This window comes from Triplophysa rosa, linkage group LG14 (genome assembly GCF_024868665.1).
Source record: "Triplophysa rosa linkage group LG14, Trosa_1v2, whole genome shotgun sequence".
In the NCBI taxonomy this organism is placed as follows: domain Eukaryota; kingdom Metazoa; phylum Chordata; class Actinopteri; order Cypriniformes; family Nemacheilidae; genus Triplophysa; species Triplophysa rosa.
The window spans coordinates 6,259,840-6,279,735 of record NC_079903.1 but is presented as its reverse complement, the minus strand read 5'-3'; the positions used below and the strand labels follow the sequence as shown (position 1 = coordinate 6,279,735).

The window sequence follows — 19,896 nt, the reverse complement described above, 5'->3', positions numbered from 1 at the left end:
CCGATAAATGTGACCTCTGAAGGATGCAGCCTTCGAAATTAGAAACCAATACAGAATCGTTTGGTGCAGCAGTCATAGCTGTGCTTTTTCATGAATAAAACACAGCTACTTCTGTAGCTCAGAATCAATCAGAATCAAGGGAACTAACAATTTTATTCATACTTTCACCTAAAATTTGGAGTCAAGTTACAGAAGGTGAAAATTTACTTTAAAAATGGCAGCGGAATTATCCGGAGTTATTGATTTACAGAGATTGGATTTATTTCTTCAAGTTTTAGCTGTAAATTGTCATTTGATCTGATTTACAAATTAGTGGATTACTCTGTAAATATTAATCCATTGTATTTAATATTTAGGCCTTCCTCATCATGAAGTATTACTTTCACCAGAACAGGCTGAATATCTTATGACTTTAATAGCAGGAAACTACAGAACTTGCAGAATTTATGTACAACTCAGTGCTCACGATTAAAAGACAAAGATGTAAAAACACTTTTATAACACATTTTCAGGTAATTAATCACACTGAATTAAGGTGTTAAATTGACAATGCTTCGCATATGTTTTTTCTTTCTAAGGCCAAGCTTGGCTCTGAAAGCTTTGCAGAAGATAAAGTATATAAGTGGATCCACACAGGCATTTAGCACTGAAAGCAGAACAGTCAGCTCTTTTAGGATACTAAACACCTGAGCTGTTGTACAGTCACTGATGAAAATGTCAAACAGTCTCACCAGATGATAGGGAACAAAGCACACACAGAAAATGACCACTAGAATGAGCATGTTACGCTTAGACTTGTTAAATGTTTGACTACTGGATACAGCCTGTGTAGAGATTTGAGCTTCTCTGAGCTTTTGCACAGTTCTCCAGTACAGAAAAATCAGAGAAACCAGCACAAAGATGAAGAGTGCAATGGACACACAATGGATAATTTTATAGGCCAAGCTAAGTTGGAGACTGTGAAGAGATTCACAACTAATATCTTCAGAGCTCTGATTATGACCCCCGGACATCTGAAGAAAAAGAAACAAGTAGATGGACCCAGTGGATGCCAGGAAGAGCCAAGTTGCTATTGAAATCAGGCGGGCAAAACGAACTGTCTGCAGGGCATTTGTTTCCAAAGGCCGAACAATTTTGAGGTACCTACGGTAAGAAATCAATTTACATTCAAAAATGATATGAAGGTAAGTAAATTATGATAGAATTAATATAAATTAATATTATATATATAAAAATATAAAATGATAAATACAATTTCTGGGTGATTATATGTACAGTAAATAAACCTACATACAAACGTTGTTTTTAAAGTTAAATCAGTTAAAATCACAATAACAGCAAAAGGGGACAAAAGTAAGAGTCGGTATGAGATGGTTACCTGTTTGCAGCAATAAAGTCCATGAATGTAATGCTTGCATACATGTTTAAATAGAAGGCCGTTGCTCCAAAGCTGCAGTAAATATTTTGCAGTGTCACTGAATATTTGACATTGTGAGCGATCCGCAACGGTAAACAAAGACAAAGGAAGAAGTCAGCCATGGCTAGATTCTTCAGGTAAACCGTGACACTGGACTGGACGCGTTGATTTGTGCAGAAATACACCCGCATTGTGATGCAGTTCAGAACCAGACTGATGACAAACAATAGTGAGTATGCAAATATGAAGACTGGGTGAGCTGGGACCTTTGACAATTCACACAGAGCTTCAGTTATTTTAGTCTGGTTGAGTTTCATAGTGTTATTTAGAGAAGTGGTGATGCTGGTTGCAGGGACTGATGTTTCCATCTAGACAAACAAGAAAGAAACATACGTAAATATGACTATATTAAGAAAAATAAACAGGAAAATACTATAGACTGTTGACCCAGGCTATAATAAAACAAAATGGTTGTCAGTCCTGTTTGTAATTATACATATGTTATTGTTCCTTTTCAGTTCAGTTATCACAAGTAAATGTGACAGAAAAGGGTTTTATTGTGTTGATGCATCAGACACGAGAAAGAAGACTGCTCTGAAAGGAGCTACAAGAATGACCACAAGAGTGAGTATGCTGCCAAGACCACCAGAATGAGTATGCTGCCAAGAAATGTAACCCAGCCCATAGAGTAAGTACAGTAATAAGTATTGTTACATGAAACATACTGTAAACAATAAGACAGACACAACAGCATGTAAATGCTTGTAAATTTACTTTGTAAATTATAAATCATAATAATAAATCATCTACATGTCTTTCTCTGTTAAAATGAATATGCTGTGTATGCAGTGGGTTGCCTTTTAAGGTGTTACACCACACATATCTGACGCCTATTATGTGTGGATGTAAGCACACACATTTATAAACACTTATAAACACGCAACCTCTGCTGAATATGTCATGCCATTTTAACTTCAGTAAATAGATTTACATATGTTTATAATGATTTTCGGAAAATATATATTGTTGTCTTATAGTAGATTTTGCAGTTGGAAAACTTCATTTTTTCCACACATTATATGGCTATTGTCATATGTACTGTACAGATTATTAGCAGCAATTATAAAGTACTTTTTCCTAAATGTATAACAATTTTCCATTTACATTAGATCTTTGACAATATATCAGAGTTCACATCTGCTTTACAGGAATCAAAAACTATTGTATTGACATTTGAGAGGATATGACAATATTTCAATCATTCGATCATTTTAACTTATTATTTGGATACTGTCATTAGAATTACTTCAAAATAATTTGCAGTTTGGCTTATTAAACTCACCCGAAATTCTCTTCAAACAAGGCTGTTCTCTACGCCTTGATCTAGCAGCTTGGCCTTTGTATTCACCACTTCCTTACTCACGCAAAGAGGTTGTGTTTTATATGTCAGAGGTAAGAAGTGTGAAAGTATATGATAGGGAAATGGTAGGATTGATGGGTTTCATTTTTCAATAGCAACTCTTTGCTATTGTTTTATAAATGGGTTCAATTAATTTGTTACTGGGAGAAATGTGGTTTTCAAAAAATTTTTTTTTTGAATAAATAATTGCTGAAACAGGCAGTTCATTCAGCTCACCCACAACTCTGCTGTTAAACGGTGGAACAAATACAGTTTTTAGCCAATATTAAATATGTATTGGCAGACCAATGTCAAAAGAATTGAGGAGAACATCCAGTGGGTGAGGTCAAAACAGTAATGGCTGTCTCACATTGTCAAATGCATTATTTTATACATGAATAATATTCTAAAGAGGGGTCAGATGAGAATATAGGATCCATGGTCAGTAAAATAAAACTCAATAGGGTCAAAACCTAGTGATCCGTTCTTTTTATAAGGTGAATGCTCAATTAGCTCGATTGTTGAAGACTTGCGTTGATCTGGAATCGTTTTGCTTGTCAAAGCTAATCTCAGCCTTTGTTGAAAGAGATCAAATGACCAATGCAAGATGATTTATGGGATGTTAATGTAGCAACGTGACCTTTTTACCAATAGCGACTACGCCACGCCAAAGCAATGGGGAAAAATACATATGACCAAAGTAAGAACACACAAGTCTAATCCACTGGAAGAAGGAAAGGCAAGAGACGTGAGTTACCGTACAAAGATAAATTGTTTTATTAGGCTGACATAATCTGGCCAAAATCTTTAACCCACCAAATGACCACATCAACGGTCATTGGTCAAAATTATGCATTACAAAAACAAGAAAAGGAAAAAGGAGGCTGGGGCGTCGTACACCAGGAGCGGGCTTGTAAAGTGACACCAATTATACAAAGGTAAACCACCCCAATCAAGGTCACGCAAAGTGCACAGCAAGTAACAGCACGGCAAAAGTGACACAGCAATAAACAACCCTCAACAAAGGGGCACCCGTGGTGTGGTAGGACCAAGCCCGCTTCTGAGGCACCCAGCTCCTACAACAAAAACAACACAAGGAAAACAAAGTTATTCAATGAAACAAATACTAAAGCAAACCAAAATGAAATCAAACAATACAAGCAAAAGAAACAATTTCACGGTAACTGAAATATACTTATCAGAAGTCATAAGATTGCAAAATGACTAATCACAGGAACGGCGTAGCAATGATCAATACCATTAATAAACGCTATCATATCAGAGATCAAAACATGATCAGAGGATTGCAAAAAAATTATCAGTACCACTATAACCGCATGACAGCGATCAATACAATAAGTACTACTAAAGTCACAGTAAAAACACAAATGATCAAAATTAAAAAAAGAAACTAAAACCAGTCGGAATCTTAAGTGAGGAGACAACTCGACCTAATCAGGAAGCAGCAGCATGGCTCGGAACAGCCAATGGAGAAGACACTGCTTTTCATCCACTGTTCGAACAAACACCACATTAAGCCATTAGATTAACAGCTAAAAAACATTCAAAACATCTTAAATAATAAAGAAAACTTACCCACCCGATAATGTGACACTCAGAACAATGTCCACCACGCTCATATCATAACTTCTTTGGCTTTTACAACAGTCACAGCCACCCTGCGTCCAAAACTGCAGAGCTGACCGGGTGGGAGCCTTGATGGCACACCGCACTGAGAAAATAATACACTACCCCCAGTACATCTCAACCCACCATCACACGTCTGCAATCCAAGCCTTAAGGGCACAGCATTTCGAGGATGTTGGCACATTTACGTGCTACACATCAATCAGGCCCCATGTCCAATAAAACATAAAACAACAAGATATTACCTAAAAGAAAATCACTACAATGAAGTGGCTAAGCTAAGTTGCTACAAACGGCTACCTCAATTGCTCTTAGCGAACCAGGAAGGGGTGGGTTTTCGACCATGTGACTGAAAGCATCCTCACCCAGTTTATATACACAACCAGGTCTAATGTGTGACAAGCACTTTAACATGATAGCATTTTCAATGAAAAACCTGTAATTCCCTTTCTGTCGGTCTCTCGACGTTGTGTCGAACAGTCCCCCTGCCCATTGCGGTGGCTAGTAAGGACGATCCGTCTCGGCTATGCGATCCAGTTCGCCAGGCGCCCGCCCAAGTTTTGGGGAATTCTGTTCACCTTGGAGCCCTTCTGGCGAAGGGAGCGCTCAAGCCCGTCCCTCTGGCCGAGATGTCTTCGGGGTTTTACAGCCCCTACTTCATCGTACCCAAGAAAGGTGGGGGGCTGCGCCCCATCCTGGACCTGCGCACTCTGAATGAGACCCTTCACAGGCTCTCGTTCAGAATGTTGACAAATGTTCGAAATCAGGATTGGTTCATGGCTATTGACCTGAAGGAAGCGTACTTTCATGTCTCGATTCTCCCGCGGCAGACCGTTTCTTCAGTTTGCCTTCGAAGGTCGAGCATACCAGTACAAGGTCCTGCCCTTCGGTCTGGCCCTGTCTCCCCATGCCTTTTCAAGGTCACGGAGGCTGCTCTCACTCCCCCTCAGGGAGCAGGGCATGTGTATTCTCAACTATCTCGACGGCTGGCTCATCTTGGCTCAATCGCGAGATCTGTTGTGTATGCACAGGGACCTTGTGTTCAGAGTCCAGTTCCCTGGAGAGCGTGGCACACCAGCACGAGGCGTATCCCATCATGTCTCGCTGCCGTCGCACCCTAGCCCCTTGGACAGACGTGTTGTTTCTCCGGGCTGGAGGCCGATCGGGCAGGCCTCGAGGAGCATTGTGGTGACGACAGATGCCTCCCTGCTCGGCTGTGGTGCTGTGTGCAACAGGCATGCAGTTGGACGTGCCCCCGCCAGCACTGGCATATCAATTGCCTGGAGTTACTGGCTGCTTGGCATGCTCTGAAGAGGTTCCTTCCTCTCATTCAGGGCAAGCACGTGCTGCTCCACTTGGACAGGCAGATGTCGCAACTCGCCCGACGCCTCCTCCCCTGCAGTCAGCAGCTGGTGGAATCCCTGCGGGCCACTCATATCCCGGGCGACCTCAACCAGACAGCCAATGCGCTCTCTCGGCAGGGCACGCTCCGCAGAGAGTGGCGACTCCATCCCCGCGCCGTCCAGCTCATTGGGAGAAGTTCGGGCAGGCGCAGGTAGACCTGTTTGCCTCCCTTGACACCTCCCGTTGTCCGCTTTGGTACTCCCTGACCGAGGTTCCCCTTGGCACGGATGCCTTTGCGCACAGCTGGCCGCAGGACAAGCAGTACGCCTTTACCCCAGTGAGCCTCCTTGCACAGGTCCTGTGCAAGGTCAGGGAAGAGGAGCACCAAGCTCTGTTAGTTGCGCTCTATTGGCACAACCAGATTTGCTTCTCAGAGCTAACGCTTCTGACGACTACTCCCCCCTGGCCTATTCCCCTGATGAAGGGCCTTCTTTCTCAGGGGAAGGGCACGGTCTGGCACCCGAGACCAGACCTCTGGAACCTCCACGTCTGGCTCCTAAATGGACGAGGAGATCCTGAGTGACCTGCCTCCCGTAGTTGTGAGCACGATCACTCAGGCAAGAGCCCCAGCCACTAGGCGACTGTACACCTACAAGTGGTGCCTCTTCTTGTCTTGGTGTTCTTCCTGCAGGGAAGACCCACAGAATTGTGCGATCGGTGTCGTGCTGTCCTTCCTTCAGGAAAGGTTAGAGAGCAGCCTTTCTCCCTCTACACTCAAGGTGTATGTTGCCGCCATTGCTGCACATCACACACTAGAGGCAGGTGAGTCTCGGACAGCACAACCTGGTCATCAGGTTCCTGAGGGGCGTGAGGAGGGTGAATACTCCCCGACCGCGCTCCATACCCTCTTGGGACCTTAATGTAGTCCTTGTGGGCCTGGGAAGGCCCTGTTTGAGCCCCTAGGAGAAGCCGCTCTACCTCATCTCATGAAGTTCTCCTAGTGGCGCTCGCTTCCATCAAGAGGGTAGGGGATCTGCATGCACTCTCTGTGTCCAACGAATGCCTAGAGTGCCAAGTACTCTTTCATGGTGCTGAGACCCCGGCCTGACTACCTGCCCAAAGATCCCACCACTCCCTTCAGGGACCAGGTGATGAACTTGCAGGCGCTCCCCCCTGGGGAGGAAGACTCAACCCCTACCATGTTGTGTCCAGTACGCGCCCTGCACCTCTACTTGGACCGCACGCAAAGCTTCAGAAGCTCTGAGCAGCTCTTTGTCTGTTTGGGAGGACAGCAGAAGGGGAGAGCTGTTGACGCACTGGATCGCGGAAGCCATCACTTTGGCATACCGATCCCAAGATCTCCCGTGGCTCAGGGCGCCTCTCTAGCAGACATCTGCAGAGCTGCGATTTGGGCTACGCCCAATACATTCACGAGATTCTACAACCTGCATGTAGAGCCGGTGTCTGCCTGCGTCTTGCACAACAGGTAAGACAGACGGTCGGCTGGGCATATGCCTGCAAAGCACCTTCTCCCCTTCATCAGGTGAGTCAGTGCGCTATTCCAGCTTCCCTACTTCCTCCACTGGATGAACTATAAGCATTCCATCCATAAACTAAGCACTTTTGAGTTTGAGCCGGGCGGTGCGGCCCAGTATAGGTGAGTTTCTCTCACGAGGTGAACCCCTATACCTGAGCTAGTGCTCCACACGTAGTGACTCCCCCTCCTTGGGTGGTCCCGTCTGACATTTTCTCACTATGGTTCCCCTCTTGGTGAACCTGTGACCTCCCCGCGGTGGACTCCACTGCTGCTGTGCACCCCTGGTTGGGGCTCTGCACTACTACTCCCATGAGATCTCCCCACTGGTGAGACCGTGTAGGTATTCCACGTATTATCTCCCTACGGCAGATGTGGTTTCAGTAGCGTTCCCCCCTCAGGCGAGGGGGTAGCGCTTCCCAGTGTTCCTTACGGTGCTGGGTGGCTATCTCGCCCCTAGAGTAGCAAAGGCCACCACCTGTACGGCCGTTAGTAAGAGCCTCTCATCGTGACTCAAGCAACTGATTCCTTACTAAACCACTGGAAGATTACGATTTGCGGTTATGCTCACTTGTGACTCGCCCAGGCCAGTCAGTGTTGCTCTGCTGGAAGCCGTGATGCGGCGCAGTGCCGTGGCGTTTCGCATAGGAACCCCATTCTGTTGGTTCGACACAATGTCGAGAGACCGGCAGAAAGGGAACGTCTTGGTTACATATGTAACCTCAGTTCCCTGATGGAGGGAACGAGATGTTGTGTCCTTCATGCCACAATGCTTCGCCGTCTGCTGCTGCGACCGAGAATGCTTCTCAGGTTCCTCAGCCCAAAAGGTGAATGAATGGGCACGCATCTTCCTTTTATACCCGTATGTACGGGGCAGAGACTGGCATACCATGTATATTGGCCTTTTAAAAGTACAATCAGAGATGATAGGTTCTCAAGTTCAAACCCCATTCTGTCGGTTCGACACAACAACTCGTTCCCTCCATCAGAGAACTGTGGTTACATACGTAACCAAGACGTTTTAGGTCGTTTCTTTACATGACAACTGTGATTTGGGGACCTAAATAGTTGTTTCTGTTATTGTTTCTGTATTGTAAGAACACACATTTGTGTTAGATTACATTACAAACAGTAATATACAGTAAGGACAACAAAAAGCATAAGCGCAGTAAAACTAGTCTCATATAGCCTACCACAGTATGCAAATCTACGTTTTTTTTGTGTGTAAATGGTGATGTCATGCACATGCAACCAAAATAGCAACTGTGAAGTTCAGAGCCCATTTCAGAAAGGAGGTTTAGTGAAAATTGTATGTCAACTCTGGCCCAGTCCCAAATGGCACACTTTATGTGGTCAGAGAATGGATGGGATGAGTAATATAAAAATAAATTGAATTGAATTGAATTGAATTGAATTGAGTGTCCTGGATGTCAGACATAGGTAAACATGACAGATAATTTTTAAAAGTATGTTTTTATAAAATTCAAATAGTTTCTTATTCACATTATTGATTTTTTGTTTCATATTAAGCCAACTATTCAAGAATAAAACCTTTTTCTTACTTAAGGTAATAAGCTTCTGTAAAGCTGAACAACACAGCTTCTGTATTATAGAGAAATGTAAACAAAAACATATATGCCTATTAACAACACATTATGCACATTATGTTAGAGCAGAGCAACATGAGACAGGTGAAGAGGCGTAGAGGATTATGAAAATTGCAGTCCATATGGTGAACACAAGGAAAACAAACAGGGATCATGACATATATTTTATGTGTTTTTGATTTCATGCAGCACTGCACAGACCATTCAGCACATTGCATCAAAGTACTTTCAAAGTACAAATCAGTTTCGCAGTGCTTGAAAATCATAAACTGATCGGTCTGCGCAGTGCCACATGAAGTCGAACAAACCTATTTGTAAATGTAGTCTTCTTAAAAGGCATTTGGACTAAGAAACTAAGTGCAATGTGACATTTTGACACTATTTTCCCTGAGCTCTGCCGCCACACAGTGTTTGCTCTTTGGTCCTGTAACAGAGCGGGTTGCCAAGACTACGCCACTCCAATTTAGATTCGGGTAGGAGTTCCCAGATGAGTTCCCCACACAGTCACTCAAGTAAATGAGTGGGTATAGCAGAGTATTATAGTCAGACATAAATCTTTATTTACTGGTATCAGGTTGGTCTGACCTTGCACAAACACCGGCCACAGTCGCCTAGGCAAATATAGTATCTTCAGAGAATAATAAAGCAAAAGAAACCAAATACAATATCTCGCGTCACACCAATACCCAAACACAAATCAGTGTATACATATCACTGCCACATCACGCCCAAAATAAGAATAAGTGTGTTTCTCTAAGTCACTATATGCAGGGCAGATATAAATTATGGCTCAGTCAGTGCACAGACACATCCAATAAAGAAGCAGTATAATAAAGTGGTCGTGGGCCGACAATCAAACAAAAGAAACAAAATATCAAACTAATACAATAAACAAATATATAAAAGTAAAAGTAAACATAACCAAAACTTAGCTAGGGAAAACAGTGATCAACACTTCAAAAGCACACATAACTCTTCATGCTCTTAAGGGCATGCGCAATTCTGAAGAGGGAAAGTACAGCGGTCTGGCGTTCCTTGCCACACGCTGAGCCACTCTCAATATCACTCGTCGATCCGATAGTCTAAGCGGACGAAATCGTTGAGATGCAAATACATAGTCACGAAACACGTAACGGTGTATATAACCAGTGTGCAGCATATTCCATCCCCACATTCACATACCGTGGATTTAATGTCCACTGCTTTTCCAATGGCTGTATAAGCAGTCCACCACTTGTAGCATACACGCACCCAGATAACTACCACATACACAGTCATAAAACCAACCATGTACCATCACAAATATAAACCAAACAACCAGACTCTTAGAAGACCTACCGCCGCCAACTTCTTCCAGAGACCAACCACCACCAGCACGCCAACCAATTTAACTATGGTATGACTTACGGCCACAGAGGCGGTGTATACAACAGGTCCAACGCTCCTTCTACAACTGCTATCGCATGCAGTGACAGTCCAACAGCACCCCTTACTGACTTGGCTTGTTGGACTTTAAAGGCAGTCCTGCATGTTCAAAAATTTGCAAGAGACGTTTCTCCAAAATTAAGCAGAAGTTTTATTATCAGATGTAAAAAGGAGTAACAAAGCTTTGGGTTGCCAGTAAATCACCACTCTCTCCACCACAAGCCAACAACCACAAATATTCAAAAACACCCATATTTATAAAGCATGTGACGTCGCTCGTATCTTCTGACTCCTCCTCTGCCTTTTAAGGAGTGCTGCTCCGTTTCCACCAATCACCGTGAAGTCCTTTTTCTTAGTTCCTGTAAAATAACATTTCAAAACGTATATCCTGTGGTCAATCGCCAGTCCTTAGGAATGTTCTCCCTCCCCCAAGGAGTGGTCTCCTAAAAACAGTTTATTGTGGCCGGACAACACACCAACATTCTTAACATTCTTTTAGTAAAAAGAAAACACTTAATCATCTAATGTTTTTAATTATATAGCGTTGTTTCTTAATCCTATGATTCATTAAAACACATCACAACTCATGATTATACTTAGAACATATGCAATGGATTGATTCATAACATTTATTTTTCTTTGTGACTCTTTATATGTGTGTGTGTTTATCTATATAATTTACGACTCCAACCCCCAACTTTCTCTGTTTTCTTTGTTTGCCCCAGTACTTTCCACTGAGTGAAATAGAAAGCACATGACCAAAACACACAGCTTAATGAAACAAATGAAAGAAAACACTTATTGATTATATTGATATTTAAATCATACTTTTATCTAAAAAATATTCCCACAGGCTACATACACCCCTGCTTAAATATTAATCGTCCCGGTGAATACTAAATTAATATCAGGGCCTAAAGGGGGTAGTCACGGAACTAACCTCTGCTACCCTATGGGGGAGATTCTGCACCACTGCCTGTAGAAGACGAAATGGGTTAGGGTGTTGCCCTGCTGTCCTACGTATGGAGCGTCTAAGTGCAATATCAGACACAGCTGCCTCATCACTTGACTGATCTAAAGTATCTACTACAGCAGGCTCTGGTATAACTTCCGGTTGTACCCTCATGGGTACTACTGTATTTCCCCCAGGGGGGGTTTCTTCTATGATCCCTGACGAATCACTATCCTGACCATCAGGCTGGGAGCTGCCGTTAACTTTGGCCCCTGTTCTTCTAAAAATCACAGCCACTGGTGGGAGGCTATCTACCTCAGGACTTGACTTGTCCCCAGAACAACGGGAAGCTACAGGTGTACTGCCATTAAGTTGACAGGGCACAGCTCTACCCAACGGAACTAACTTAAGCTCTGAGCGATGCATGACTTTGATAGGACCCTCAGTCTCTCGGGGTCTTATCTTATATAATGTCCCCACCTCATCACAACAAGTCACCACTTCAAATGCTATAGAGCTCCACACATCCTGTATCTTATGGCGGCCCTGATAATGATTGTTACAATACACTAACGTACCAGGGGGCAATACTGATACCAGCTCCGGACAGTCACCTTTACTGCGCTCAGCTGCCACCTCCAGCTGCCTTCGAGCACTAGCATAAATGGAAGTCAAATGCTCCTGATTAGGGCTGAAACGATTCCTCGAGTAACTCGAGTTATTCGAATACAAAAAATCATCGAGGCAATTTTTGTTGCCTCGAAGCCTCGTTTAATCCATTTAACTACAGTACACACGGAGCACGGCGTTTCCCCACGGACCGGTATTACTGACGCACAGTCCGTTAAACTATTCATGTTACAGGGCTCTCAAGTCTCATGCATTCACCGTGAGACACACGCATTTAAGTATGTTCACACGCTCACACGTATTTCTCATGCTGATAAATAACTGATAGCTTATAGGGCTGTGACGGTTGCCGTAACAACCGCACCACAGCGATGGTAAAGTGCCATGAGGGTGGCGAACTGCCACCGGCGGTAGTGCACGTCACTCTGACAAATATAGGTGTAATAAATATGAGAGTTGCGATAACGATTGCTAGTTGTAGCCTTTCAGGTGTGGATGGTTTTATTTAAAAGATTTTAAATTAACAGAAATTATTGGCATATGTTACCGTCATACGTCACTTCCTGTTTGCTGAGAGCGCGTGGTTTGAGTCGGAGCTCTTTCAAATTTATTCTTAATACATCGTTTATTCTTGTTATATCTTAAGACTTGTGTTTTAAATTGTTATCCTCCGAGGGTAAAACATATCCTTAAATATATCCCATACCAAAATCGTATTTAAACGCACAGATAATTTATTTTTATCTTTTTACTTATTATCCGAATACCCGATTAATCGATGGAAAATCAGTAGAATACTCGATTAGTAAAAGAATCGATAGCTGCAACCCTACTCCTGATGCTGAGCAACCCAAACTGCCGGGGTGCGATCCCCTTCCGGTTCATTGCTATTACCTAAAAGCTGATCCACAGGCAATTTGGGCTTCTGTCCAAACATTAACTCATAAGGAGAGTGTTGGGTTGACTGGTGTATTGTGGTATTATACGCAAAAAGGAGTTGAGGAAGCAATTGGGGCCACTTTCGCTTCTGTTCGGGCCATAGGGTACGAAGTAAGTCGTGCAACGTTCGATTAAATCTTTCGCATTGACCATTACCCTCAGGATGGTATGGAGTTGTCCTACTCTTTGCTATCCCATACAGCTCACACAACTGCTTCAACAACTCTCCCTCAAAGCTACGGCCCTGGTCTGAATGAATCATTTTCGGCACCCCATAGACATAAAACCACTTCTCCGTCAAGATTTTCGCCACTGTACTCGCCCTTTGATCAGGAGTAGGATATGCCTGGGTAAACTTAGAGAAAACATCTGTCACCACTAACACATTTTCCTGTCCATTACTCGCTTTTCCTAGTACCGTAAAGTCAATTTCAATAATCTCCAACGGTCTACTAGCTAACAAACATCCAGCAAACGTTCTCACCTTAGGTTGTGGGGCTTTGGCAACAGTGCAGCGTTCACACTCCCTACACCATCTCTTTACGTCGTGCCACATATTAGGCCAATAACACCTCCGCCGAATGAGGTCAGTCGTCCGCTCTACCCCTTGATGGCCATGATTGTTATGGAGGCTAGTGAGAACTTCTACTTGGAGTGTGTTAGGTAGCAACAGCTGCTACACTAGATCTCTAGATGGCGGTATCTGGACAGTCCTATACAGGACCCCCTCCACTTCTCTTATCCGATGCCATTGTTTTATCAACTGCTGCACATCTTTTGGCAAAATCTTCCGTTCAGGGAGGGCAGGCTGTTTCCCTTGCCCCCACCATTGTTGAAAGGCTCTAATACATGGATCTGCAGCCTGCAATACTCTAAGGTCGGCCTTACTCCTAGCTGGAACAGCATCTACTGTTGCCACATCCGCCCCTTGGGGCTCCACTTTTTCCTGCTCTAGAATTGGGTCAGGAACAGTAACCCCTGTTACCACCGTTGTTACCTGATCTCCTGGATGTACAGGGAGTCTTGAAAGTGCATCTGCATTCCGGTTTGCCGCACCTGGCCGGTACATAATCTCATAATTGAACAACGCGAGCTGGGAAACCCAGCGCTGCTCCACAGCCCCCAGCTTTGCAGACTCAAGATAGCGCAATGGGTTGTTATCGGTATAGACCGTGACTTTGTTACCCAAAAGATATTCTCTAAACTTTTCTGTCATGGCCCACTTAAGGGCCAACAATTCCAACTTCATTGCACTATAATTTGTCATGTTCCTCTCACTGGGCCTAAGCCCCCGACTAGCAAATGCAATAGGCCTTCTCATCCCCTCTTGGTCTTGTGACAGTACGGCCCCTAATCCTAAATGACTCGCATCTGTCTCCAAGATAAATGGACAAGTGAAATCAGCATAACCCAACACAGGAGTCTGGGTAAGCCGTTCCTTTAGGTCCCTAAATGACCGTTCACAGGTATCGTCCCAATGTTGTACAAATGGGCCCTGCTTACCAGCTGCAGCTCTTTTCCGACTACTTTGCAGACCACCCACCAACCTGTGCAACGGGGCCGCCAATTTAGCAAACCCTTGCACAAACCGACGATAGTACGATGCAAATCCTAGAAATGAACGCAGCTCCCTAACCGAATTGGGCCTGCCCCATTCAGCCACAGCCCGAATCTTCTCGGGATCCGTGGCCACTCCAGCTGCTGATATCACATGTCCTAAGTACCCAACTTCCGTTTGAAAGAAATGGCACTTCTTCAACTTCACCTTCAAATTATGAGTCTGAAGGCGACTTAGTACCATCTCCAGCCTATCCAGGTGTTGGTCAAAAGTGTTAGAGAAAATGACCATGTCATCCAAGTATAGCAACAGCGCATGAAGGCTCTGATCACCAAAAATACGCTCCATTAATCGTTGGAAAGTGCTTGGTGCATTGCACAACCCGAATGGCATTCGATTGAACTCGAATAGCCCAAACGGGGTGCAAAACGCCGTTTTTTCCCGATCCTGGAGGCCACTGAAACCTGGTTATACCCACTAGCCAGGTCTAATGTACTGAACCACTTAGCCCCACTAAGCGAGTCTAAAGTCTCCTCTATCCGAGGTAAAGGGAAAGCATCTTTACGCGTTTTCGCATTGAGCTGACGATAATCTACACATAACCGAATAGAACCATCTTTCTTTTGGACCACGATGATGGGCGAAGCGTACGGGCTACAGCTAGGTTTAGCAACATCTCGCTCTACCAATTCTTGGATATGGCTCTTAACCAAGTCATACTGCGAAGGGGGGAGACGACGATAACGCTGGCGTACGGGTGCATCATCCGACAATGGGATAGTATGTTGGAGTAAATCAGTACAACCCAAATCTCCGTCGTCATGACTAAAAACATTGGCATATTTTTCCAATAATGCCTGAGCTTGCTGCTGTTCTCGACCCGACAATGTAGGCCAGGTGACTTGGGACATATCACAATCGGGGATACTCTCTACCTCAGCCGATTGAATGAGGGCTACTACCTCCGAATGTTCCTGCTGTACCCGAATCTGAACCTGAGAAGACAGCCCCGGCGACTGAACAATGTGTAATTCTCCCAATATGGTCTTTGGCCCGAGCCAACTATCCTGACTTCCCACATTCACCACCCCATTGGTCACAGATAAACAAACCGAGGGAACGAGAAGGTCCCCCGGCAACCGGCCTTCAACAAATGATACTGGTTCCAAAAAACAGGTATTGTGTGTCCTCCCTAACCCCTGATGGCAGGTTGCCGGAACTAATTTCATAGAGCCGACTGGAACACACACTGATGAACCTTTCTGTACCCGCGCCAACCCCACATGCCCAGTGTCTAGTGTCTTTTCCCACATTTGGCACTCTGAAAATGCCCTCTGCCCTGCTTTTCCTACCTGCTGGATAGAGTGGGCACTAAAAAAACTCATCCCATGCTCCAGAAATAGTTCATGGTAACAACTACTAATGACATTCATTCCTAAAAGACCATGTACCTATTCTCTCCTTACTTTAATAGCAGGGTCTGCCGAATCTTTTACCACTAGAATGCCCATCTGGGGCAATGTCTTTCCCAATATCCCTCCAAATACCCCAAATAAGGGATATCAAGGCCATTAGCTGCCTTGAGCTTAAGCTACTGACAGGGTTGTAACTGAAACTGAGGTTGTAAGTACTGTTCAAAAAATTGCTGTGTGACTGTAGTCACCATCGATCCTGTATCTAACAAACATGGCAGGGTCACGCCACTGATGTTAATCTCTACTACTGGGCACCTACCTAGAAGCCTGGGCTTGTTTGACAAAGAGCTGCCCAAAAATTCCCCACCCGACGTAGGGGCAATACTGTCGGGGGGCATTAGTTTTCCGACGGCAGTCTGGAAGGCATAGGCCCGGTAGCTAACCTGCGTATGGTTCCGGGATCCGCTTTACAAAATCTTGCAATATGACCAGGTTGGTCACAACGCAAGCATATCGGTCTACCGTCTGAGTGATAACGATACTGGGAGCTATGGGCTGCAACCTTTGAGGTCAGGGGTGCTGGAGGTGCCTGAAGAACTTGCAGAACAGACAACTCTAAACGCTTTAGAACGGCATCTAGCTTCATCTGCTGTTTACGAAGACTCTCTTTAACTCCAATCAACTCATCCAAGGGCTTCCTAGAAACGGTATTAGAAGGGACGGATACCTCTACCGCACTAGAAATACTGCAGGACTGGGCTCGGGGTCGCTGTATGCAAACATTCTCACCTTCTTCTACCCAACACAATGCCTCTTGACGGGCATCCAAAAAACTCAAGGACGAGTCCAGCCTCACCTGGCGACATAAATCACGGCGAAGCATATTATCTCTCACAAATTCAATGAACTGGTTTCTCAGAACAATATCGGAATTAGCGAAACATGTTGGGTCCTTACGTTCAATCACATCCATCAGAACCATAAGGGCGTGAGAATACTCTCTCAATGACTCACCCTTTAATTGTCGTCGCTGGAAGAACTGCTTCTGGAGACTAATGTAGGACTGGGAGCAACCGTAAGCGCTGACAAGTATGTTAAATATCTTTTCAGGATCATCTCTTTCGGAGATTGGGCGGAACCTAACCTCTGTCCTGGCCTCCCCATCCAACAAATCAAAAATGGCCAAAGCCTGCTCAGAACCCGACCTTGAACACATAGACAGGTGACGCCGGGCTTCTTCAACCCAATCCTTTACTGTCAAGGAGTCTTGGGATAATTTCCCTGAAAATCTAGGACACTTACGCTCATGCGGTACATAAACATAATGCTCTACTACTCCCAAGGAATGGGATGTAACACCACTCCTACCAGTATCCCCTACTATAGAAGGCAGAGATTCTCTTAAGGGGACGCTCGTAGATCCAGAGGGTAAGCTCTGACTTATCTCTGTCTTAAGTTTAGCATTTTCTACTTGAAGTTGTTGTACCATCTCAGTAAGTGCCCTAAGCTGGGCTGCCATATCTTCATCTGCCATTGTACAAACACACACAAAAAAAGAGACCCAAAAGGGGGGAGAAAGAGAAATAATAATAAAAAAAAACTACAATATTCTCCAAATTAATAATTGTGATGTTCAGGCTTGACCACGATGATCGTCGACAGGAGTCCTTGACCACTGTTTTCCCACCCTTATGTATAAGGCTGTATAAGCAGTCCACCACTTGTAGCATACACGCACCCAGATCGGCTCGATAACTACCACAAACACAGTCATAAAACCAACCATGTACCATCACAAATATAAACCAAACAACCAGACTCTTAAAAGACCTACCGCCGCCAACTTCTTCCAGAGAACAACCACCACCTGCACGCCAACCAATTTAACTATGGTATGACTTATGGCCACAGAGGCGGCGTATATAACAGGTCCAACGCTCCTTCTACAACTGCTATCACATGCAGTGGCAGTCCAACAGCACCCCCTACTGACTCGGCTACAGTCCATTTGTGTATTGCATGCCACAAAGTCTACTCTAGTAACCAACATCCACTAATTGTTTTTTAGTTCCCTTCCCAGCAAGTCTGCTTGTGTTTCAGTGTAAGATTTCCCTTCTCAAAAGTGCTAATTTTAATAAATGAATCTCAAGATTTTGATGTATAGCGTCTCAAACCACAGTGAGGTAATTCATGTCTGCGTTTATGTTAATATCACTGATGTATGAAAATCATTTTTACCTTATATACTTTGATTTTGATGTGAAGTATTACTTGGTGGTCTCTTAAATTAGTGATAAAAAACAACAGCTTAATTTTTTTATTTTTCATTATTAAACATTGCACCACTTATAATAAGACTATCTCCTTATTGCATACATTATAATATTTTAATTGACTGCATGTTTTCATTTAAAAGGGCCTTTACACACATTATCAGAGTAAAAGTTTTTAAGATCTGTAGTGTTAAACATTTCATGTAGTATTAATTTGTTAAGTAAATGAAATTACCAGGTAACTTTATTTAAAATTTTATTTTAGAGTGTGGTAAGTGTCACGGTTCCCTCTGTTTCTCCCCGTGTTTTCCCCCGGACTACATCTCTCACGATCCGTCACGCTCCCGCACCTGTGTCTCATCTGTATTCCCCACACCTGCCCGTCATCAGCCTCATCACCAGTGGACTATTTATACTCATTTTGTTTGCCCCATCTTTCCCCATCCAAGTGTTTTGACTGTTAATAAATCTCCATTTTGTGTAACCCTCCGCGATTCTGTGTACTATGGCTCCCTGACAATAAGTGCCATTTTCAGGATTGTCACATCTATAACGGTACATATTTTCTAAATTTCAGATCTGCCCTCCAGTGGACAAAGCTGAAACTAAGCCAAAAATCAGCTTTTAAAATCTGGGGTCAGAATTGTGCAGTTTTCTATAGAATCCCAAAGTTTAATCAAATGAAATAAATACAAATGCATAAAATAAATTAAATCACATTCACAATTTAATTAATATACACAAAGCACGCCTTATAAATGCACTTTGCATCCACAAAATATTATTTACAAATGATTAAACTAATAAATATGTTTATAATCCCAAATCTTGCTCTTTACTCAAGCAGCCCAAGATTAAGTGACAGTGATGTTCATAAATTTAACCCTTTAGGCGCCAGGGTTTTTTGGAAAACATGCTGGATTTTGACATCAAGATTTCAAAAGCTTGTGGCTTGAAAGGACTTAAAGATAGAGATCTTCTGTAAATTAAAAAAATGTTGGGCATGACCAAAAGTTTATTTGGGGTGTAAATATACTCATCTAATTTGCATATTATGACGTCATCCGGGGCGGCCAACTTGAATTTCATAATATTCAGGAAATAGTAGATATTGAATTGATGTTTGAACTTATTTGCATGTTTTTTTATTCTTTGATCCTTATTCCAAATGATCAGGAAAAGAGGAAATCAACAGTAAAACTATTAGTAACTATAGTAAAATTATTACTATATTACTGTGCCATAGTAAAATGCATGTGCCTATTTTTTGATCAGTTGACCAGCTATCTGCCCAATCAGCTGCCTCTACCTCTAGCAACAGCTCTCCTATGGACACTACGACCATGTTCACCCCTGCCACCCCCATCTCCGTTAGGCAAAGGGTCGAAATGATCGCTCGTTTGTGCTTCGTGAACATTCGCGCCTTGCACGGCAGCACCATTGCGCTGCACAGCTGTACCGGGAGACGCGCGGTCATTAGACGGCCGATCCTGATTTCCAAAAGGCAAATATTCCCCTGCGGAGTCAGAATCGGCAAATAACATTCGCAACACACCCTCGCGGTACAACCTTTTATTAGCCATTTGAAGATTTTCTCTCACAAATCTCACAATTTACTCTGACGCTCTCAACTGAACTGCTTGCTCACTTGCTCTGCTATTTGCTCGAACACTTTGAATGGGAACATGACGTCATTTTGGTCTAGAATCGAAGTACTACATGTCTGCCATCTAGTGGAATGGAATACAAATGAGAT

The 19,896-nt window shown here is 43.6% G+C and overlaps 1 protein-coding gene across 2 annotated transcripts in view; it reads right to left on the bottom strand.

Moving 5' to 3' along the window:
* Positions 1–362: 362 nt before the first annotated feature.
* The window catches only part of LOC130564893 (P2Y purinoceptor 14-like), a 28,496-nt gene continuing 8,962 nt past the window's right edge, over positions 363–19,896 (bottom strand). Inside the window, exons 1-3 of one of the 2 annotated variants that reach the window (XM_057351333.1) lie at positions 2,760–2,819; positions 1,379–1,785; positions 363–1,143 (exon numbers count right to left, since the gene is read on the bottom strand). In XM_057351333.1, the coding sequence (XP_057207316.1) occupies positions 531–1,143; positions 1,379–1,785 (1,020 nt within the window). In that variant the 5' untranslated portion in view covers positions 2,760–2,819 and the 3' untranslated portion in view covers positions 363–530. Of the gene's footprint in view, positions 1,144–1,378; positions 1,786–2,759; positions 2,820–19,896 lie in introns of those variants that run through there. The other variant, XM_057351334.1, reaches the window with a different exon arrangement.